The sequence below is a fragment of the Ammospiza nelsoni genome, chromosome 3 (assembly GCF_027579445.1).
Source record: "Ammospiza nelsoni isolate bAmmNel1 chromosome 3, bAmmNel1.pri, whole genome shotgun sequence".
Lineage (NCBI taxonomy): Eukaryota > Metazoa > Chordata > Aves > Passeriformes > Passerellidae > Ammospiza > Ammospiza nelsoni.
The window spans coordinates 31,894,964-31,918,083 of record NC_080635.1 but is presented as its reverse complement, the minus strand read 5'-3'; the positions used below and the strand labels follow the sequence as shown (position 1 = coordinate 31,918,083).

Below are 23,120 nucleotides of genomic sequence, written 5' to 3'. Positions count from 1 at the left end.
GGTAGCTACACCCACTGGGAATTCTTTAAGTTGCACCATGCAGAGAGAACCTAGGACCCACACTAGGCTCAGGTTAATGGCTCCTTCACCTGCCCCCCAGCACAAGCAGCATTCCAAGCCTGGCTGTGCTCCCCAGTTGAGTGTGCAATGATCTCCTGTCAGGCCTTGCAGCTTGGAGTGCAGCCAGCCTTGGCAAAGACAGAGAGAGGCACCTGTATTTGGAAAGACAACTCCGCTGTCCCAGAGAGACTAGGGACACAGGAAGAGTTGGAAATCTCTTCCCTGCTTCCAAGTACATGGAAAAAAAACCCAACCAACCAAAAAAAAAAACCAACCCACATTTACACCCATGGCACGATATGCAGCATATTTTTAATTTAATAAAATAAAAAGAGAAAAAAGTTGCCTTGCAAAAGTACCAAAACCTGCTGGTTTGTCAGTCAGGTTCTGTTGATGAGAAAAGGATTGACAGATAAAACCCAGGCTTGTGGGGAGGAACAGCTTTCACTGCTCCATCCCCGGCTGTCTGTGGAGCAGGAACAAGGTACCGGCGAGCGGGCTCTGCCCCGTGTCCCAGCCCTCCAGGCACAGACTCTGGCCAGCCCCTGGGAAAAAAAGGGCCAGTGCCTCCAGGTGGCAGGAAAAAGGGCTTGTTTGTGCTTGTCTGAATCGCAACTGCAAAGCCCAGAAACCACGGCACTGAGGGAGCCCGAGGTGCAGCCTTTGGCCTGTAGGAGCAGCAGATGTAACCAAAAAGCAACCTCAAAGGACTCAGCAAGCCTTGGGAACTGTCCAGCTCAGGTGCTGCATAAAAATCAGCCTGGGCTGAGGGGGAAAGAAAAGTGTCCTGGAGCAGGGGTAAAGAATTGATAAAACCAAACTGGGAGGTACTGGCTTTCACTGCAGTGCCCTCCCAGAGCAGATCCCAGGCCTAGGGTAGGACAGGCTGGGAGTCCTTCCCTCGCCTGTGCCTGTACTACCCAGAGCCCCTCCTGGAATGGAGAAGAGCACTCCCCACCCTTGGATGGGCTCAGCTTGGGATTTGCCTCACTCAGAGGTGTTTCAAAAAGAAACCTAGTGTTTTGCTTGCCCTTTCCTCCTGCCAAGCTCTGTAGTACTAACAGAAATGGAGGAGAGGCAAGACAGTGCCAGGGAAGAGTTCCCTTGTTCATCAGTGACTTTGGGGAGAAGCCACAAGACAGAGGTGGGGCAGAAATACCAGCAGCCCCATGCTGGTGTGTCCCCAGGCCTGTGCCTTGGCTGAAGTCTTTAACCTATTAAGGCAAATGGAAAGGCTTGGAGCTGCGTCAGCCCAGAGCGTTTCCTGGGCTTGTTCCAGCCCCTTTCCCAGGAAAAGCAGGTGGAAAACTGAGTCACTGGTCCTGCCTATCCATACCCCACTCTTCTTCTCAGCGGGTTCTGAGAAAATCCAGCAAATGCCCTTCAAGTGGAGGCAGGACAGCAGGCATGGCTTACATGCCATGGCCTCAGCTTCCTTAGACCTTCTGAACAGCGGTCTCGCCCGGCGGGAGCTTCTTGCTGCGCTTCTTCATGCGGCTGCGGGCGTAGACACGCAGGAAGAGGGCCATGAAGACAACGGCTATGCCCAGCCCACCCACCACAGTGACAGTGTGCCCGTAGATGAGGCAGGAGAGGAGGATGGCAAAGGCCTGCCGCAGTGTCATGATGATGGTGAAGACAGCTGCCCCGAACTGGTTGATGGTGTAGAAGATGAAGAGCTGGCCACAGGCGGAGCACACAGAGAGCAGCACGGCGTGGGCGGTGAACTCCGAGTGGCGGGCCATGAAGCGCAGCGACTCCAGCAAGGCACCCTGCTCCAAGAGCGAGCCCACGGTGAAAAGGCAGGAGAAGACGTTGACACCAAACATCATCTGCACGGGAGACATCTTGTAGGTGAAGAGAGCATCCTGCCAGTTGGAGGTGAAGCTGTCGAAGATGATGTAGCCAGCCAGGAGCACTATGCCAGAGAAAGTGGTGACAGTGGATACCGTCCTGTTAGGAGCGCTGGAGAGCAGGAACATGCTGACCCCCACGGAGATGAGGGCAGCAGTCAGATACTCCCAGTACTCATAGCTCTTGCGTGACACCAGTTTGCCCATCATCATCACTGGGATCACTTTGGAGGCCTTGGCCAGCACTTGGGTGGGGAAGCTGATGTATTTGAGTGCCTCATACTGACACCAGCTGCTGAGGATGTTGGAGAGGGAGGCAAAGGAGTATTTGTACATAGGAGCCCCATGGCGTGGCTGCTTGGTCAGGGCGCAGTACAGACCAGCCACTGTGAAGGCCAGGATGCGGTTCATGAACACGAGGAACTGGGAGTCCTTGAACTTCTCTCCAGGGTCTGTTTCAGTGGCACCATATGTTCTCGTCATCACACGCTCCTGGAGGACACCCCATGTGAGGTAGGAAATCTGCAAAGCAGCAGGAGTACAGGCAGAGTCAGGACCCACAACAGCAGTTGCCAGCAACAACAGGAAGAACAGACCTCAGGAGATCCTTGCTTTCCCCATGTTGGAATTCAGGACATCCCTCTGGCTGTCCTGGATTGCCTGAACCCCTGCCAAGGGGCTCAGAGACCTTGGCACAGAGCCCAAGATGCCTGTGACTTTGATTATAACCCATGGAAAAAATTATCAACCTTATATGAGGATCTGCAAGCCACGAAAGTCTAAGTAGAATAATAATTAGTTTGTCACAGGATGAAAAATAGATTTTTTTAGGTTTTTAGAATGGGGGTTCAGGAGGCAAGATGGAGGAATCTGGGCATGTCCAGTCTTTCTCCTTCTTCTTGGACTCCATCTTCTGCTGTGATGCTTTTGGATTGTTTTAAGGTAGAAACTCACTGTCTAGCATAGGTGATAGGTATTGGGAAGTTATGGTAAATAATGTACATGTAGCTTTTAGTATAAAAGATAACACTGCCCCGAGGGCAGTCAGTGTGCCTCTGTCTGACCTGCTGAACGGACCTCGGCGGGTCAGAGAAAGAATTTTATAGATAAACAATAAACAACCTTGAGAATGAGAACAGAAGAATTCTGACTCCTTCTTTGACTGCCAGGCTGGGAAACAAGACTTTCTAACGCATCTCAGGGTCACTCTGAGCAGCAGAAGTCCTGAGATCCGCAGCGTTGCTCACCCTCTGCATGGCAATGCTTCCCGGAGACACTGGGAGACAGGACCACCTCCCACTCCACCCATCTGAGCCAACCTGCTGATCCATGTGGTTACAACCAGGAACATCCTGTTCCAAAGCACACTGCTGCTCAGTGGGCAGGGGAGAAAAGCCCACAATGCAAACATCCTGGTGAGAGTGAGCAGTTAGCTCTGAGCTGCTTTAAGCCTGTGGAACCAGACTGACCGAATCAGGGAACACCACTGATAAACAACTGCGGTTTTGGTGCCAGCTCCCTGCGGCAGGTCCTGGCACTTTTCCCAGTGGGCTCTGCATTGGTTTTCACTTCCAGCTCCCTAGGCCTGGTTTTTACATCCAAATCAATTCTAATTTCAAAACCAGCAGACAAAATTGTCCACGAGGGATGATCACTGTCGTGGTTGTCATCTCCACTACTTTTGGTGCAACACCAAGCCTCTCACAGAAGTAACAGACTTCCTCTCACCACACATCTCCCAAGAAAGTAAGACACAGAGAGACGGAAGAATTTGGTGGCCAACAGCATGTCTGAAAAGGCTGGGGGAGTAACCCAGAGAGTGAATTGTTTCCTGGCTGCAGGACACCTCGGTTTTTCTATCTCACTGCCCACACTGCTATTTCTTGTCCTCATAGATCAAAAAAGTTGCCCTTCCTGATGATGCTCAGGCTGTGACTGAGACTTGGGGAATCTAAGATTTTAAATTCCTGTTTATCTGTAGCTGAATTAAGTATTTTCTCTCCAGTACTCAAATTCAATCCATCAAGGCAGAATGCATCAGCCCCAGACAGTGACCCATGGGAGAGCCTGGGATAAAAGAGGGCACAAACTATGTGCTGATCTGACATCAGAGCCAGAACAAAAGCAGCCTTAACAACCTGCTGAATCACAGAATTTTCAGAGGCTCTAGAGGACTGTGATCAGACAGGATCCTCCAATCCAAATGACAAAAGCTCAACGGACCTCCACAGCTCTTGGAGGTGGAATGTCCTCTCCCATCCTCCAACCCTGCCTTGATCAAGGACAGCATTGCATGCTCAGTCTCCAAGGAACTGACAGTCACTGGCCACTTCCTCCTTGCAGAATGGGACAGCCACACATGCACAGGACCCCTACCTGTAGACCAGCAGCACAGAAGAGCAGCTTGAAGACCTGTCGGGCTGTGGAGGACTCTGTGGGCTCTGCTCGGGGTGGCAGGGAGCCATCGTCCTGATGTACAGACTTCACCTCAGAGCCAAACACACAGGATTTGATGACAGGGAAGCAAATGCCTCTGCCTGAACAGGATAAAAGAAGATGGAGACATAATTAACCAAAGTCTGGGCACCACATGCTGTACCAGCCTGACGTGAAGCCTTCCTCCTCACTAGCCTCCAGATCTGCTAGCACGGGGGCCTCAGAGAAATTTGTTTCAGGACAGCATCTGGACAGCACTGGGACACAGCTCTGTGAGAGGTGAGGCTGAGGAAGGGAAGCTCCTGCTCCTACCTGTCTCCAAGTAGTTCCTTCTCTTGAAGTACTGGATGAGGAGGAAGCCCGGTACCACAATGCTGGCATAGCCAGCAGCATTAACAAAGAAGCGGAAGAGCCAGAAGTCCCCCCACGAGTCCTGCAGGGCAGGGGCGATCTCTTCACCTGCAGCCATCGCAGGGAGGGAGGCCAGCAGGAGGGGAATGCAAAATCTGCGGAGAGAGAAAGAGGCAGGTGGTGGGCTGCTGGTACATGGGCAGCTCCACTCCACATGCTGAAACACCAGCCCGATCCTCATCACCTGTAATACAGCCACCCAGACCCACTGCAGTGACAACAGTGATGCTGGCAGCACACAGAGCAGGAAGAGCCCTCTGGAGCTGAAAAGCATAGGCCAGACATCTGTGTTTGCTTCTGGTAAGGGTCGTTGCTCTGGAACATGTGGACTTAGAAACCTGGGTTCCCAGGATTAGAGAGAACACTGCTGTAACCATCTGGTTTTGACTACACTCTTACTCCAAATGTAAGGAGCACCTCACACCTCACCTTTACAAGTTAAACTTTAGCACAGCTTTTGGGTGGAAAAGGAAAAGGTCACTGAACAGAAGAATTTACTCCTACCTAAAAGCTCATGTTTCAAGCCTGTGGCAATGAGCAACCTTTCTCTGGAAGCAAACAGTTCAGAGCTTTCCCCTCCAGCTACACCAGGTGAATGGATGAGAGGCAGGGTTTGGGGCTGCCACCCTCCCTCACCTCCCCATGCAGCCCTGGAAGTGTGCCAAGGCATTCCTCACAGCTCAGAGGAAATTACCAGGGCTCACCCATTTGACAAAACACAGCCAGAAAGCAAGACTGGAAAGGAACTTTCCTACCAGCTGTCTGGTTGGGATTTTACCAGGACTATGCAATGAGGTATAGATGATATTCTTCAGCTGTAGCTGTAGGAAGTGATTTAGCCAGCTTTAAAACAGCTTCACTAGTCCTTGAAAGAGTTCTTCCCTTCACTGTCCTCTCTCTCACAGAGGCAAACCTGCAATATTCAGGGGCACCAGGTACTCAACAGAATGAGCAAGCAGGCAACAACTTCCTACACCCAAGGCCACCTGCATCCCCCCTCACAAAGCAAGCTGCAGATTCCTGCAGCAGGGTAGAACATTTTCCTGGTCCGTGCTACATCCCTGCCCCAGTTCCCTCAATTGAAAAAGCCTCCCAGTTCCCTGGGGACCAGCTGTGGGCTGGCGAGATAAACACACACCTGAAAAGCTCCTGTGACTGAAAGAGACACAGATGTTAATTCCGCCTCCATCTGAAACAAGCGAGTCAGAGGAATTAGGCCCTATTTAGGGGTGTACCTGGCCCCAGTGTTGTATAACTGTGACCTCTAGTAGCCCCCACACGAAACTTACAAACAGAAATTTACAAACTTAGGGACTTTACTTAGAAAATTACAAACTTTAAGGACTTTAAAGGCAAGAAAGTCCCCTGCCATTTCATGAGCAAGCACTCCCATCAACCTCTTGGGAAAGACCTCAGGGACTTTTCTCATCCTCAGCTACTGTGGCCAGGCCCTTGGAGTTCAATAACCTGACCAAAGCTGGGGCTGTGTTTCACCCAGAAAACTCCCTTCTGTGACATAAAAGACAGAAATTCCCAGACCAGGAAGAGGTGCACGTGGCTAGGGGTGGATTTCTTTGCCTGCTTCCTACTCCTCTGTCTCCCCCCTCCCTGGAAAAGACAGTCTGACCCCTCCACTCAATCACTCCTGCTGCAGGGGCACCACCGCAGGCTGTACAGATGCTCCTGGGTTTGTCCGCATTAAGTAACTGTGGCTGGCGGTGGGGTGCAGAAACACCGTTCACTTTTGCAGAAGTCGGATATAAATGACAGGGTCTGTTGCCACATTTGCAACTTGAGAGGGACTATGCAAGCTCCATTCAGCACGACTGCGCCTGCTGTTACCCCGCCAGCTCCTGCAGCGCTGCCATGGGCGGAGAATGAGCTCCGCTCTCCCACAGCGACCGTGAAGAGGAGGCTATGGAGGGACAATGGCTCTCTATGCCTGCGCTAGCAATTCCCAGGCCCTTAGAGCTGACTCAGTACAGCAGCCCCTGCCCTCTCTGCCCAGGCTGGGAAGGAACAGGGACGCCAGTGTTACAGGTAGAAAGCGGGGGGGCCGAGCAGGGAGCATGCTGAGGCATGAAAGGAGCCTTATTCTGCGGAGCAGCCCAGGAGCCGAGACAACGGAACGGGCCGCTGCTCCCCTGGGCACTGCAAGGGCAGCTCTCAAAGGCACCGCTTCAGAGCCGGGCTGGCACCCAGCCCGCTGCCTGGCATGGACAGTCTGGGTCCCGGCTCTGAAAAAGATCCCTGCCTACAGCCCTGATACTCTTCAGCGCGCCTCCAGCGCCTGGCAGGGCTGAGGTCAAATGCAAGCTTGGAGCTGACAAGTCCATACTAACATCTCGGCATCTCCCTGTCCCTGCACGCAGCCGGGTCGCAGGGCTGTCTGCCCCTGTCCCCCCAGGGCGGACCGCCGCCTCTGCCCGGGGGCCACAGCAGAGGCACGGGTTCCCCGCCGGTCCCCGCCGCCCGTGGGGCACCCCCGCCCCGGGCACGGCGCGGGGCTCCCGGGAGGGGCGAGCCCTACGCCTGCCGCTCCGGGGCTCCTCTGCCCGAGGCTGCGGTGGCCCCGCGGGAGAAGCAGCGAGCGGCCGGTTGCGGGACAAGCGTGGCCCCGGCGCCGCCTCCCTGCCCGGCGGCCACGTTCGCAGCGAGCAGGCCGGCAGCGCGGCGCAGCCTTCGCCGGGAGCTGCCGCCCGCGGGCTGGCCCGCCCTCCGCGCCCGCCCCGGCCTCGTTACCCACCTGCGGCCCGGCCCCGGCCCGGTGTTGGCCGGCTCCCCTCGGCTCCGCTCCCGGCGGCGGCGGCGGAACCCCGCCCGGCGGGCGCGCTGCGCGCCCCACAGCGCCCCTGCCGCTCCGGAGGCAGCGCGGCCGGCGGGGCGCGGCGGGGCGGGGCGGGCCGCGGTCACGGGAGCGCAGGATCAATCGGGCTGGAAGAGAGCTGAGATCATCGAGCCCAAGCGGTGAGCGAACACCACCATCTCAGCTGGACCGTAGCACTGAGTGCCACAGCCAATCTTTCCTTAAACCCTCCAGCGAAGGTTACTCCACCACCTTCCTTGGCCTGTCTATTCCAATGTCTTATCGCCCTTTCTGTAGAGAAATTCCTCCTACCTAAATCTCCCCTGGCACAGCTTGAGGCTATGTCCTCTTGTCCTGGCACTGGTTGCCTGGAAAAAAGGCCGATCCCCACCTGGCTACACCCGCCTTTCAAGGAGGTGTAGAGAGTGACAAGGTTCCCTGTGCCTCCTTATCTCCAGGCTAAACACTTCCAACTCCCTGAGCAGCTCATCATAGGGCTTTTGCTCCAAACCCTTCCTTCACCAGCTCTGCTGCCCTTCTCTAGACATGCTCCAGCACCCTCTTGAAGTGAGGGGCCCAGAAGTGGACACAGGACATGATGGGAGGTCTCACAACTGCAGAGGGATGATAACTTCCCTACTCCTGATGGCCACATTATTCTTGATCCAAGCTAAAAGCCTTCAAAGCTGACCCCCAGGCCGATTCCCGCCCCCTGTCTCAGGTTTGCCCTGCACTGGGCACAGCCACAGCTTGTCCCTGGCACAGGTGCTGCCCAGGGACTGCAGTCAGTCTGGCACCTACTGTAGCCCTGCTTCTGAATCCCCTATCCCAGCCCCAGGCATGGATGCAGGGCTGGCTGGAGCCAGCACGTGGCCACCCAGTGATGTTTTACAAGACACCTTTTTAAAACAAATAGTTTTATTTTAAAATAATGAAACAAACAAAAAAGTGCAGATGACTTGTTTCTGCCTTTTCCCTTTGCTCCCAGCTACAGCCCTGGGCACACCATCCCATACTGCCCCGCAGCACCAGTCATCTCTTCTCTGGGCAGCCTGGAAGTGCCTTGTGTCCCTTGTGAAAGATGTCCTTGAAACAGCCCCATGGGTTTGCAGCAGGGTTGAGGCCCTGCCAGAAGGCAAGAGGCAAAGATTCAAAAGAAACAGAGCAATCCAACCGTGGACTCCTGAGGAAACCAGGCAAGGTCCCGAGGCCTGCGGGGTCCTTATGCTGCTTTCCTGACAGGGTTCCCTTACAAGAAGGGAGGAAGAAGACAAGAGCTAACTCTAGAGCATCCTGGTCGATTGCACCATCCAGTATTTGTCCCAAACAAGAGCAGCTGCTCCCAGCAACAAGTGGGGAATTTTCCTGGTAAGTCATCTGTGCCTCCATTCCCACAGCACCTTTGGCTGATTTCCTAATGCATTGCATGTGCTCCTCTGGCTGGAGAAGTAAGTGGCAGGGAAGGGTGGTGAGCTGAACAACAAAAGGGATGGGAAGATAATGCTGCCACCTCTTCCACTTTTGGCCTGGGAGGATCTAAAAGCCAGGGAAGACCCATACCCTAAGTTTTTTAACCCCCTTCCAAGGAGGAGAGGGGGCAGGATCTTCCTGTCCTCTGTGAGAGAGGAAATGACAGCACCGTAAAGCAGCAGGGCATAAGGCACAATGGCAGAAGCAGAGAACCACAACCTGGTCTTCAGCATCTCCTGTGCTCTTTCTTCAGGCCTGCAGGCAGATGTTTGGCAAGACAGCATGGTAACAGAGCACTTTGCTGGGATCCCCAGCCTCCCCCGAGCACTAGAAAGGCTCTGCAAGAGGGGAAGGCCCTGTGCTCCCACTCGCCCTCTGCGATGTGAAGGGCTGAGGGAGCAGGCAGACTGGGGAAAGCCCTGTAGCCCCGTGTCCCCAAGCCCCCGCGGTGATGCACAGCCTCCTGACGCTGTGGGGTGTGTGGTGGGTTACATCACATGAGACCTCTGGTGCCCACAACAACAAACGTTTATTAGAGTGAGTGTTGACTCTTCTCACCTCACACTTACTCTGATGGGGTGCCAGACAATGCTCTGTCCGGCCCAGAGTGTGAGAATGAGTCCTCTCCTGCTCCTTCCCTGTGTATGCTGGAGATCCCCACAAGTCAGACCCATGGCAGGGAGGAGAAATTCAGTCCTGCTGCAGTGCACAAATTCTAAAAGAAAAGCCTCCCCTGTGTAGTGCTCATAATGCTGCCTTCTTCCATCTGGGATGGCAGCCTGAGGCAAACAAAACTTTTCCAAAGAGGGGAGGGGCAGTGGGATAAGTCTCCCAAAGTGTCTCTGCTCCCACTGAAATGCAGGCGGGCAAGATCCTAGTGGGCAGCAGGGCAGCAGCACAGAGGAAGGAGGCAGCCCAACGGGCCAAAGGAGTCCATCTGCTCATTCAGAGCACACAACAGGCTTCCCTGAGATCTTCAGGTCATCGAAGGGCAGCAAGGCAAGGAGCTGCAAAGACCAAAGGTATGGACATGTAAGCATCCAGGGCTGTGTCTCCACCAAGCTGGGGTAGGGGCCCAAATCTTCCCCCCACCCAGTCCTCCAGCCTCCCGCATCCCCAGGGAAGTGCCAAGAAGCCCTATCTAGGCTTTTCCTAGGGCTCGAGGCAAAAGGCAGTTATCCCACACATCACAGAGCCAATGCTTACAACATACAGGGAAGGACAGGAACAGCTGGAAACTCCTCCTAGGAGAGTCCCTCTAATCATCCAACTCCTGCACCCCCTGACACACTTGCAGAGCCACAGGCTTCCCCCCACAGAGACTCACATCATCGTTGCCATCAGCCAGGTCCTGAGCTGTCTCGTTCTCCATGTTCCTCAGCAGGGTGTCAGCCCCGGAGTGCGAGAGGATGGCGGCGATGGCAGCGTCCCTGCGGCCCACGGCCAGGTGCAGCGGAGTGCACCCGTTGTACATCTGCGCATCCACGAAGGCCCCATGGCGCAGCAGGAACTGCACAGCCCTACGGTTGTGGCACTCCACAGCCAGGTGCAACGGGGTCTTCCCACTCGTGCCCTCCTGCAACCCACAGATCACAAGGGTGTGGGTGGGGGGGGGTCCCCTCAGACCTCAGATGGGCCCTGCAGCACCCACCCACACCCCCTTGAGTGGGTGCAGAGGGCAGTCCCCACCCTGATTGCTGTCACAGCACCCAACAATCTCTCAAGGACCTTTACTCTCTGCTCCCTCAAAATTCAGTGCTCCCAAGCCTCATACGGGCTGAAGGGAGTGCCCAAAGGAAAGACCCACCGTCCCAGCCTTTACAAAACATCACACCATGCTCAGTCTTACCCGAACATCAATGTTGGCACCACTCTCCAGCAGCAGAGACATCATAGGGATGTTCCCTTTCAAGGTACTGATGTGCAGACAGGCCAAGCCTGTGATGGGGAGGCAGAAGAGAGAGCCGCAGTCAGCCCAGACCACCCTGGGGCATACCAATCCCAGCTGCATTCCCATTCTGCTGTGCTCCTGGATCCCTGCATACACATCTCATGGTCTCTGCCCTAATCTGGCCATCACCTCTGCCACTGTGCTGCCCCCAGGTGTCACCTTGCCAGTTCTGGAGCTGCAGGTCCTGGTGGTGCCCACGGGGCTGAGCAGTGCCATCCGCTGTGGCTGTGCCCTCCAGCAGCTGCTGGGCACACTGCAGGTGCTGCTGCTCGCAGGCCAAGTGCAGCGGGGTGTTGCCATTGCGGTCCTGCAGCCCGGGGTTCACTCCCTTGTGGATCAGTGCCTGGATCACGCTGGGCTGCTCCAGGTACACAGCCAGGTGGAGCGGGGTCTGCAGAGAAATTAGAGAGGGGAGAGATGTCACAAGGGGTCTCCGGCTGGGTAATAAGTGATATAGACTTTATCATTTATAGAAGGTTGATTTTTTTTTTAATTTATTAAGAAACCCATGCTTTTATAGACAGTTATGATAGAGCTGGACCTAACTGGTCCTCTAATTAAAATACTATCACTATTGGTTAATTAAGAAACTGCCCTTTGGTAAACAAATCTCTGTAACACATTCAACATGTTCACAATACTAGGTGTAGTAAGTTAAGATAAGAATTGTTTCTCATTCTTTTCTCTGATCTTCTCACGTCCTTTCCCAGAACAATGCCCGGGAAAGTAGTGTTTCTCTGTGTGGCCAGAGAGCTGTTGCCACAGGGGAGGATGCCCTAGGGACAGGAGGTGTGCTGAGCCCCAGCAGTCTCCAGGAGCTAGCCTGGCAGCCAGAGCTGACTGCCATACAGGACACCCCCATCCCTGTGGTGACATTACATGTGGCTGGCACTGGTGGGGTCACACGGCTTGCTGTTCCCCTGCACCTCAGCTCACGCATCACCCATGGAGACATCTCATTCTCCCAAGTTATCCACCCTGCCACATTCAAGCCATGCCTCTTCCATGGCTGTCTGCAATGTCCTGGGGCCTTGCAAAGAAACTCTTCCCCCCACAGTGCTGGGAGCTGTCACACTTCTCTCTCAGGGTATCTCCACCTCCCTTATTCCCCCCCCTGCAAAGAGGCTGCACACACAGGACCTTCACCATGCTCTGGGGGAAGCAGGTGTGGGCTCCTGGGGAAGGGACAGATGGATTGAGCAGCTATGCAGGGAACAGCCTGTGGCATTTCTCTTCCTCCCATCTTCTGCCTATCACAACAGCATACCTGGAAAAGATCATTTTGGATCTCCAGCACCTCCCTGGGTAGTTGAGCGATGCAGCAGAGTGCTACAGCTGGAACACAGTGGATAATGGCCAGATGAACCAACCTATAGAGGGTTAATGGTGACAGGAGAGAAAAAAAAGAAAAATAAGTCCCAAGTGCCATGCTTAGGAGCAGAGATCCTTCCCTGCTGCATGAAGGAATAATCTCCCTGCTTCCTCCAGTCTCCTTCCCTCCAGCTTGGAGGTACTCCATCTTGCCCTCTCTCTGGGGAAGCTCAGCAAAGGGCCAAGGCAGGAACATGTTCTGAGGCTCCACGTGGCAGTCCTTCACTCTGATCCCCACGGGGAACAGTCCCTCCTGTCCCTGCTAAGCAGCACAGGGTCCTCCCTCAGACCTCACAGCATGTGTAGAGTTTCAGTCTGGCACTGCCCAAAGCCAGGCCTCAAGCCTTTGGTGTAGGTCCAAAGAGCCTGGGATGTCTTTCCCAGAGTCCAGGAGCTGGGTTTGGTGCCTGTGGGGAGAGGTCTGGGCTCTGGCAGCTACCCAGGGAATTCCAGTTCCCTGCAGCCAGCTGCACACTGTACTTCTGCTTTCCCTCCACAAAGGCAAACAGCCAAAGCTGGGCAGGAGCCCAGGGCTGGTCCAAGATCACCTGCATAGCACAGTCCATATGGCAGGCGATCTGCCGGTCCCACACTGATTTCCTCTTCTCTCCCCCACATCCTTCCCTTTCAGCACTGCCATGGCAGGGCTGGCACGCAGCCCGCCAGCACAGGGGACACCAGGAATGCAGCTGTCAGAGCTTGGTGGCAAGCAGGGAGCTCTGGTCCTCAGGACTGTGGTCCCCACAGCTATGGGGTGGCCAGATACCCGAGTCCCCCAGCCCAAGGACAGGTCTGGTTTCCAGACGGCCCCTGCACAGTCAGAAGAGAAGTGAGAGCAGAACAGAGGCAGCGCTGAGAGGGAATTTCCAGCCTCCCCTGCCAACCTCCTGTCTCCCAGCTCCCCCACACTGAAGGGCCCATCCTCCCACCACAGGGCAGCCCCCACAGGTCAAACCTGGCCACCGTGGTCAGCAGGTAGCATCTCCCACTCTGCACAGCAGGGCAGGCATGAGCTCAGCCTCCTGACCCTCACCACTGCACCAGAGGCCCTGGGTGGCCTCCATCTCTGGAAAGAACCAGCTCCAAACTGAAGGCTGGGCTCTGCCACCCATACTGCTTTGATGGAGACTGACAGGGCCAAGAGATGGAGGGTGAGAGCTGTGCCAGTCCTGGCAAGACACCCCACTCTCCAGACAGCCCAGCTTTGGGATGCCACCTGCAATGTGGGGCGTAAAGAGCATCCCTCCACAGACAGGAGAACAGCACCTGGCCCTAAAGAACTGCAGATGAGAAGTGGGACTGGGGCTGTCTTTTTGCCAGTTGCACTGGGACATGAACGTGCTGAGAAGCTCAAAGGCCAGTCCCCAAGAATGTGTTTTATTGACCTCTTCCCAAGTTCTGCTTGAAGATCAAGCCAGCATCTGGAACCCCAGGCATCTTCAGCTGAAACCTGATTTTGAAGGCAAAGTGCACTTTACAGTTTCTAAAGGCCAGTTCCTCTCCACCTGCTGCCAGGGACAGGTTGTGCCCAACAGGAAAGGCTTAGTCCCTGGGGAAGCCCCAGGTTATGTTGCAGCAGGGAATTCCCCACTGGAAGGGGAGGCCACCCACACTTGCTTGCCTCTGCACAACCATGGGGTGCCCCTCACTGCCAGCACTCCCAGGGCCATGGGCAGGGTCTGGCCACCCTCCATGGACCATGAGGCAGAGCACAGCCAAGGGGCCCAGCCCAGGAACAAGGCAACCAGCCGCAAGGACAGCGCTCCCCTCATCAGGCTTTTACTGACCTAGCTTAGGTGTGATCTGAGCAGGGAGCTTCCCTGCTGGCTTTGGCATCAGTCCCTGTGGTAGCACCTCAGCTGAGGCGCCCTTTGCACACTTGCAGGGACAGCCCGTTTCTCCAAACCTGCTCCCAGGGCACCACGTCCGGGAAGAGGCTGCAGGATCTGCCTTCTTCAGGTACAGCAGAGTTAAGGCTGCTCAAGTAAGGGACTTTCCAGGGCTATTCAGCTTGAACTTTAAACCGCTGGTGCTTTCGCTTTCCAAAGCCTCGCTGGGCTCCCAGGGGGGAGAGCAGCGCTCATGCTTGTGTCCCACGGCCGACAGCCCTGGTGCCCCAGGAATCCCCCGGGCCCCTGTGTCACTGCCCACGCCACACTGCACTGTCATGTGGGGACGAGCGGGGCGGTCACCCGGGGGAGATGGAAACCCCCGAGCAGCCTCTGCCCCTGCAGCACCTCGCTTGTCCTGGCTTGGCTGCCTTTGCAGCTCAACAAGGCTCAGGGCTGGGCTGACATTGCGCTAGTTTGGGCATCCCTGCTGCAGAGGCATCGGGGTGACCATTCCCCTGGGCAGAGCTCCGGCTTTCACCTCTCAGTGGGATGCGCCTGTTTTGAAGGATTGCTTTCCCCCTCCCCCTTCCTTCTCCACCCGGATGCAGCCTCCTCCTGGGCTTTCATTTCTGCATTCGTTCCCGCCTTTCCTCATTATCAGCCCTCAACTTCCTGAAATGGCTGCAAGAACCTGAGCTTCTTGGGGGAATCATCACAAGGCCAGTGGGCTGGGAGCAGCCCACTGTGCACTGAGGAGCCCACTGTGCACTCACCAGGAGCATATGTGCACTGAGGCATTCTGTGCCACCGGCAGTGCTGCCAGCCAGGAACTGGGACTGTCTCCTCACTCAGGAAACCTCTTACACCCAGGAGACCCGAGGGGCAGGAATAGTGCCAATCTCCACTTTCTTCCACCTCTCTCTGTGTCACAGCAGCCGCGTGGTCCAGCTGCTGATGGGCTGCTGTGTGCTGGCACACGGTGTGCCAGAGCCAGGGCATGGCAATGGAGAGACCCACTCGCTGCCAGAACCCCTCTGTGCCCAGCCACAGCAGTGTGCCCTTGCCAGAACAAGCCCTCTGCCCTACCATACTCAGATCCTTGCCCATACCGGGCTGCCTGCACATCTCCCCTCTGCTTTCCTCCACTTGCCTGCCCCCTCCTTCCCATGCTCTTGCCTGCAGTGCTCCTGGCTGCAGCCACAGGGCTGGGTGCCCAGCAGGAACAGTCAGAAAGGGCAACAGGGAGTTTTGAAAAGGGCACGGATGGAGGAGCTGCGAGCAAGGGAAACACAGCAGGAGCACAGGAGCTGGGTTCATTCTCAGCTTTTCCACTTGCTCACCAGCTCTGTCCTGGCATAAGGGGACTCAACCCTCTGAATCACAAAGGCACAGGACATCCTCGGCACAAAGTGATCTACCCCGGCAGCAGAGAGGTTGGGGCTATCCCTGGGGATATCCCAGGGAAATGAACTTGCCATGCCAAAGTGATCCTAGCTTAGGCACAGGAAAGTATCTATTTCCACAGTGCTGTCCATCTCCAACTTCTGAGTGACCTTAAGTGTCCAGCAGGAAAAGTTTCCACACATGAGGACTGGAGGCAGGAGAACAGTGTAAGGAGTGACACCCAGCTCTGACACACAAGCTGAACGGATGAAGTCTCACCAGTTCTCTGGCTATCCTTTTCCATCTCTCTAGAAAAGGAGCTGACCATGCAGATCCCCCATCTGCAGAGCAAGACACCTTGTCTACAAAGTAGCCTCACCCTTCACCATATCACCCCAGAAGCACCTTAATCAGGAGACCCAGCATTCAACTGAATTTGTTTTGAAAAGTTCTTTCTCTCTCTAGATAAGGTCCCTGCCTGCAGCAGGAACAGCTCATTCCCAGCTCCTTGTTTTGGCTGAGTGGAGCAGTAGATCATGCAAACAATTCACACAAGAGAAACTTGTTCAGGGGAGGAAATGGCCCAGCAGCAATAGAAAAGAGAAAAGGGAGGAGGAAAAGAGCAGGGGAATTCCAGGCTTACCCTGCTCTCCTGTTTCAGCCCTGTAACCTGCACTGCTAACCGCTTCCTCAGCCACCAGCATGAACCTCTGCCAGTGGCTTAGCAAGCACAGCTCATCCTGCCCTGCAGCCCTGAACCAGCCCAGCCTGGCTCCCTTCCTTCCTCCCCACATACCAGTGCAATGCTGCCCTGCTCCATAGAGCTGCTCCAGCTGCCCTCTGGCAGCTCCAAGGGAGCACTGATCTCAGCTGCCTTATCCCATCTTCTGTGCTCCTGCCCTGCAGGTTTCATCACCCCTTCCCTGGGAAAGGCAATCCTTGAGTTTGAGTGGAGGGGGGTTTGGGATGGGACTGGAGGGAGGTTGCAGCTAGAGGGATGCAAATCCCTTTCACCTACGTTGGGTTCAGCATTCCTGATCTCCAGTCTGGGCAGCAGCTGCTTCCCAGCCTGCTGCTCCTGGGGCCAGAGTGAGGGGTGAGAACTGAGAGGTGAGCAGAGGAGACAGTCTCACCTTTCCTGGCGTGCTCTGCAAAGGGTCTGGTCTGAGTGCTTGAGGATGAGGGAAGCTGGAGGCTGACAGGCAGGAGAGGCAGAAGGGCTGTTTTTCAGTGAGGTGGGGACAAGAAGGTACCCTGACCTCACAACCTCTAGATTCTACACCCACACATTTCAGAGTTTTGCTCCATTTCTGAGCAGATGGTGGCTCTGGGATTGCAGAAGCACTACACATCAGATGCATGTGGGCTGTTCCCTGCAAAACAAGGGGCCTGTCCCACACTACTATCTAGGCACAGATGGGCCAAGCCAGAAAACAGGTCAGCCCACCCAAGCAGGGGCCAGTCACCATCAGAGAAGCACGATGAACAACTTCAATAAAAGCAGCAAACATCCCAAAAAGTCCATTGACTGTGGACAGTCCGTTTCAAACAGAGCAAACTCACACCTGACTCCTTGGGAGGTAAATAGATTCTACAGTTTCTGTACACAAAGAGATATCTTGAGGTCAGGAGAGCCTCTCACAAGAGGAAAGCGCCTGGACTTTGCCAGAGCCTGTACAACACACCCTAGCAATCATTTACAACCCCACAGATATCCTCACTGGCTCAGGATTTTCTTTTAATGAGGCACAAGCCGTGGGTCTAAGATGCCTCAGGGCCCCCCTTCAGCTCTGGATGTGCCCCAGTCAGAGGGGCTTCCCAGCTCTGTGACAGAAAGCATCCCACACAGCCCACTGATAGGCACACAGCAGCCACTCTCACAGCTCACAGCCCACAAGCTCTTCCTACACAGTCAGGTCTGACTCCTCATTTTTTCACATTGCACTGAAAAAACCCAAACTCAAGCCAATAAAAAATAACAAAATTTTGTGTTTAATTAGCTGAGCTCAACCCTGTCCCAGCAGCAGTCAAGCCTGCCTGCAGAGTGCAAGGACCTGAAGCCCTCTGCACCTTGGCTGATCTGTTACAGCCAAGCTTCTGCATTCCAGGACACAGAAATTTCCAGCCATTCTTTCCTCTCCTCTGTGCTGAAGTTCCCTGTGTTTGTCCCCACCTCCGAGGCAAACCTAGGCAGGTGGAAAGTTTGAAGAAACTTCCTCCAGGCCAGGCTGAAGTCATCCAAACAGGGAAAAAAACCTCCTGCCTGCACGAGCTCAGAAGGCTGCAAGGACTTACCCACTTTACTCCAAGGCTGGATGTGTGTGACCCCTGCAGCAGCCAGAAACTTCTGGGGCATTCCAAAGCAACTTGTGCAGAGCTGCCTGGCCTTGCTTAGAGGGACACCAAGCTCTCCTGTTTACCAAACTCCTGAGCACACACAGAGGAAGACCTGAGAGTTCAGGGACAGGGAACTGGACACAGGAAAATCTCCCTCCTGGCAGACCCATGTTAGGATTCACTTTCTCCAATGCCCCACAATTAGCAGCATGCTAGGGAATAACTTGGGATGGACTTGAATCCTGGCAGTCAAGCAAGGTTTCTGAAGACTCTGGTAAAACCAAGAGCATCTCCACTTTCCATGTGGCCATCCCACTGCTGGGCAGCTGGCAACAGCCCAGCAAAGCAGGGGGACTCCCAGCCTGACCAGCAACAAGGTGTGCTCCCTGCATCTGGCTTCTTTAATCCTTCTCCTAAAACGGAGTCTCTCCAGTCTTCTGTTTCTTTGTCCTTCCTTCCCTTTCTTTTATCTTTGCTGTCACACTCTGAGCACTCCCCCAGGTGCACAGGGGTTTGGCAACACCCTCGTACAGCGGGGCAAGCAGTGAGAAAGCAGCCAAACTGGAGCAGACAACCTAAACGGGAACAATCTCTATTCCCCTGCTCAGGGAAGATCTCCAGCCCAAGACCACATGACTGGAGAGGGTTATGGTTGGCACATGCCAATGAATGGTTAGAAGTGGCTCTTGGCCCCTTGAAGATGAGCCTCCTGCTCAGTGACAGCCCGTGCAGGCAAGGGAGGCCCCTTCCCTACCACCATGTGAAGAGTTCAGAACAGCAGCTCCCATGGGGCCCTGATTTTACACGATTAACTGTCCCCAAGCCCTGGTTAAGGCATTTCAGCCCACGAATCACTGGCACGTGATTTCTTATCAGCAGATGGAGCACCACTTGTCTCTGGTGGAAGGAGGAAGTCAGGCTTCCTCTGCTCTCCTCCCTCCCTGAAACGCACACCCAACCAAAACCATGCAGTCCTATTTTCCATCTCAAGGAGGCCTAGGTCTTCCTTCTGTGATCGATCTGGGGTCCCTCAACCTTCACCCCTGCAGAGGTGCTGCACTGCTTTGCATACAGAGTCTACATAAGACAGTCACTCTCCTGCAGAGGCACAGTCCCCAGCCTTTCCATAACCACCACATCAGGTACAATGGCAGAAAGTGGTGTGCGGCCCAAGGACCAGGACGGGCAGGAAGGAAAGCATGTTTTTAAGTTTAAGATAGACTATACAGTCCTAGAGAGAGGAAACTGTGCTTAACTTCACACTCTCATGAATCAACTCTGCCTCTCCAGAGCTGGCAGAGGCTGACATCAGCCCAAGGAAATGGGGAGGTTTTTTCTTGTGCTGGAACAAAAGCAGATGGTCCCTTCACACCCCATTTCACCTCCAAGGAGCTGGTCCCACACTCATCCTTTTCCCAGGATGGCGGAATTGTGCACCTGCCAGGTGCGGTTGGGAAGGACTTGGTTTCCTCAGTGAATCCTCACAAAGGCTGAGGTGGTCTGGAGGCTGGGGCACAACAATAAATCAGCCTGCAGTCCCCTCAGAGGCAGCCAGGCCCACAGCTGGAAAGCCACTATCATTCACTTCCACACAGAGCAGTCCCATCAGGACTCAAGTCAGCAGAAAAGGAGTTTGTTTACATGGAAGAGACAGGTATTAGGAGCTATAGGTCACAAGATGGATGCTTGGAGGAGACCATTTGAGTTGGAGTGCACAGGGATTGTTCTCCACCTGCCCACACGATAAGCAGGATACAGATCACTGCCCAAAGTGCACCCACCATCTTCCGTTTGCCACCCCACTCCTCATGCTCGACTTCTCCTGCCCTCACAGCTGAGCCACACTCTCTTCTTGGGAACTGATGTGCCTTATTACTGCAGCTTTGACTTCCCTGAGGCAGAGGGGCTGCCAGTGGCATGAGGGAGCCACGAGAGGATGACATTTGGGCAAATAATTCTTGGAAGACAGCACCCACGCATTTCACTGGTCATTATACCCCGGTCCTTCCTGTTACCCAATTTCCTTCCTGCCAAAATGAGACTCCTTCTAACTTTGGGCACAAGGAGAGACAGCTTTAGCGCCATTGCTTCATCCTGCTGGCTCTGACGCTCCTCTGCGGAGGCAGGCAGGCAGGCAGGGAGGCATCAAAGCAGGATCCTGCTGACACTCCAACCACCCAAACATGTGCTCTTCACCTCTGCCTCCACCTCCTGTTTTCACCCCACAAGTGCCAGGCTGACAAACACAGGCACACCTTGAGATGGCACAGGTGGGTAAGTCTGAGGGAGCCATGGACAGTGAAGATTTTCGTTAGATGCAGAGGCAAGACTTTTGCCAGCTCCCTTTGTGCAAGCGCAGTGCTCCTCTCAGCTCAGTACCAGCAAGGGCATCTGGGGAAACAGGAACTATTTAGGCAAAACAACCCCTGGACTTTTTGTATTTTCAAAATTACAATTACAGGAAAGTGTAGTTGCCCAAGTCTTCTGAAATAAAATTATAGTAGGATTTTCATTCTCTGCCTGGAGCTGTTTTGTGGCAGACATTTAAAAAAGGCACACAGGGAAACATGCTGCTGACAGAGATGAAAAGAAGAAATGAAGATGGGTTTGTCTGGCTGGATGGAAGGGATGTAGCCTGTGGCCATCTGATCCCTTCTCTCTAGGGACCTTCTGTCACTGGATGAGCAATTGCACCATAGACTTTAGCATTACTATCAGCCCTGACTTGTTTTCACATACAAAACCGGTGGCAGTTCAATGAGTTCCTGGGTGCTCACAGTCCCCATCTGCAATGACCTGAGTGGTGGATGTTCAGCACTTCTAAATATAAATGCCACCTACCTCTGCCGCAGGGTCAGGAGCAGAGACGAGAATAGCGGAGGCAGAAATCCACAGCCTCACCACTCTAACCACAAGAATAGTTTTTTTTCCCAGCAGTGGGAGTAGATCCCAGGAAAGCTGTCTCCTGTGTGGACATGGTGAGCCCAGAGCTGTACAACCAGCAGACCTACAGCTCCCTCCCTCCGTCTTAACAGATTTCCTGTTCTGAAATGCACTGTGAGGGAGAGAAAACAGAAGAGCAAAGGCAGCCTCTGAGAGCCTCTCCTGCCTACAGTAACCAAGGCACCACTGATTAATGCTTCCCTAGTTAATAAGATGTTTGCATTAGGTCTCTCCAAGCAAGTCTGACAGGCAAAAGGCTTCAAGCACCAAACAAGACAGCCTCAAGCACTAAAAGCATCTCCAAGCAGCTGCATCTATGGGGCTCACTAATAAAATAGCAAGCACGGAGCCCTGGGCACACCATGACAGACAAGCCTGGGGGGAAGTGTTACTTCCACACCTCATTAAAAGAGGCCTGGCTCTCTCCATGGGCACCTTGGCTCTAGTGTTACAGCTGGGAAAACTGGCAAAGCTCCTCCATTCTGAGGAGCCACAGAACCAGCCTGTAGATAGGGCAGCACTAGAAAGCCTGTCTGGGGAGTGTGGGAGGCTGGGTTTAGTGTAACTTTGCTTGCCATGAGATTTCCAGCCAATCCTCAGAACAGATCCCAGAGTCAGCATTAATGAACTAATTAGCAGATGCACAGATTCTTTCCTAACAGGGAAGTAAACACTCAGGCTGTCTCCCAGCTTCAATCCAGATGTGCTGTGCCAGGCAAGGACAGAGCTTTCTTGCTGCTCTCACTACTGCTTGATCATGCCAGTGCCTCTAAGTTTCTCTTCCTCTTGCACCATTACTCAGTATTAAACTCTAGCCTGGTTTTGGGGCAAAGCTTCGCCCTCAGCTGTGAGAACACTTCGCTCACGCTCTGTGTGTACACTCATGACGAAAACCTTCCATCAAGGGAACGTACAACAGGAAAAAAATGCTGTGATTAGCTGAAGGTAATTACCAGAAGCCAAACCAAATAACTGGCGTGATGCCTCTGCCCTTGAGAGGGCTTTACAGATGTGGGAAGCCCCCCACGTTAAGAGAAACACTTGTCTCTGTCACAGAAGCTCAGGAGGGCAGCCCCACATCGGGATGTGCGTCACAACTCTGCCAAAACCCGCGGCTCTGCGGGCAAGTTGGCAAAGCAAGGCGATTCCCACCTGAGAACAAATAGTTCTTGCGTTGCTCGGTTGAGCAGCGTCTAACACGGCCATCGCAAGGTCTTGCCCTGCACGGCTGATCTTGCTTCAGGACTTGCTTACATGCCCTCTCACGCAGCCAAGCCTTCCCCATTGTAGAGGAAACGGTGCATTCTCTGGGGAAGAGGGAGTGGGGGAGGCTTGATTCGCTCTCCCCTTTCTTCTAGTTGCTAGCAGCCCCATGGCAAGTGGAGGTGGGCTTCTATGGTGGGTCCATAATGGGGTGCCTCTCTTCCTGCTCACTCCGCTGGACCTGCCTCAAATACCTCTCAGGGTGGCTCTCACACCTCAGGAGGGTCAGAGGGGTCACCCACCCAAACCAGGATGCCAAGCATCCACGCACACCAAGGCAAGGCGGGAGGCTCTGAGGACAGGGGCCCGGGGAGACCTTAACAACACGGCTGAGCGGATGCTCCTCGGGGGAGGGCTGGGGACCGCGGCAAACACAGCCTGGCTTATCTCTGGCTCCGGCTCCCCGCCGCTGCCAGGGGAGCAGCCGGGGCCGGGGGACAATGGCTCGCAGCTCCCCGGGGGTCACTCACGTGTCTCCGTCCTCCGAAAGGTAGGTGAGGGCGTCCAGCTGCTGCCGGCTGAGCCCCTCGGGCCGGGGCGGCGGCTCCTCGGGGCGGCTCCCCGGAGCCCCCGGCAGCCCGGGCAGAGCCTCGGGCAGAGCCTCGGGCAGAGCCTCGGGCAGAGCCTCGGGCAGAGCCTCGGGCAGAGCCTCGGGCAGAGCCTCGGGCAGGGCGCCGGAGCCGTAGCTGGAATCCAGCCGCTCCTCGGCGGCGGCGGCCTCGGCGAGGGTCTCCTCGGGGGCGGCCGGGGGGCCCTCGGTTGCGGCGGGGGTCTCCCTGCCGCCCGGCAGCGAGCGCAGCGACTCGATGCCCGAGTCGCACTGCCCGTCCTCGCCCTCCCAGCCCGCCGCTTCCTTGCCGCCCGCCGCCCGCGCCATGGCTCAGCGCCCGCCGTCCACCCGGCCCGGCCCGGGTCCCGCTCCCCGCCCCGCTGCCGGGGGGCTCATGGCCGGAAAGCCGGGCAGCGGCGGCCGGCGCAGGGTCTAAGGCGCCACGGCTCCGCCT

General features: G+C 55.0%; 2 protein-coding genes across 3 annotated transcripts; both read right to left on the bottom strand.

The window, feature by feature from the left end:
• Window positions 1–360: 360 nt before the first annotated feature.
• SLC35B2 (solute carrier family 35 member B2) lies at window positions 361–9,322 on the bottom strand. Its single transcript, XM_059467659.1, has 5 exons — window positions 8,602–9,322; window positions 7,507–7,592; window positions 4,662–4,855; window positions 4,290–4,450; window positions 361–2,435 (listed from the first exon to the last, which is right to left on the bottom strand). Exons 1-5 carry the CDS (start codon window positions 8,992–8,994, stop codon window positions 1,497–1,499), a joined length of 1,773 nt encoding a protein of 590 aa, XP_059323642.1. The 5' UTR covers window positions 8,995–9,322; the 3' UTR covers window positions 361–1,496.
• Window positions 9,323–9,546: 224 nt separating this feature from the next.
• On the bottom strand, window positions 9,547–23,076 carry NFKBIE (NFKB inhibitor epsilon). 2 transcript variants are annotated; one of them, XM_059468283.1, is made up of 7 exons: window positions 22,778–23,076; window positions 22,587–22,741; window positions 12,255–12,357; window positions 11,147–11,378; window positions 10,886–10,974; window positions 10,364–10,612; window positions 9,547–10,043 (listed from the first exon to the last, which is right to left on the bottom strand). In XM_059468283.1, the coding sequence occupies exons 1-7, from the start codon at window positions 22,991–22,993 to the stop codon at window positions 9,978–9,980; spliced, it is 1,110 nt and encodes a 369-aa protein (XP_059324266.1). In that variant the 5' UTR covers window positions 22,994–23,076; the 3' UTR covers window positions 9,547–9,977. The 2 variants fall into 2 exon arrangements, with proteins under 2 accessions (XP_059324266.1, XP_059324265.1); XM_059468282.1 differs by having other exon boundaries at window positions 22,587–23,076.
• Window positions 23,077–23,120: the final 44 nt, after the last annotated feature.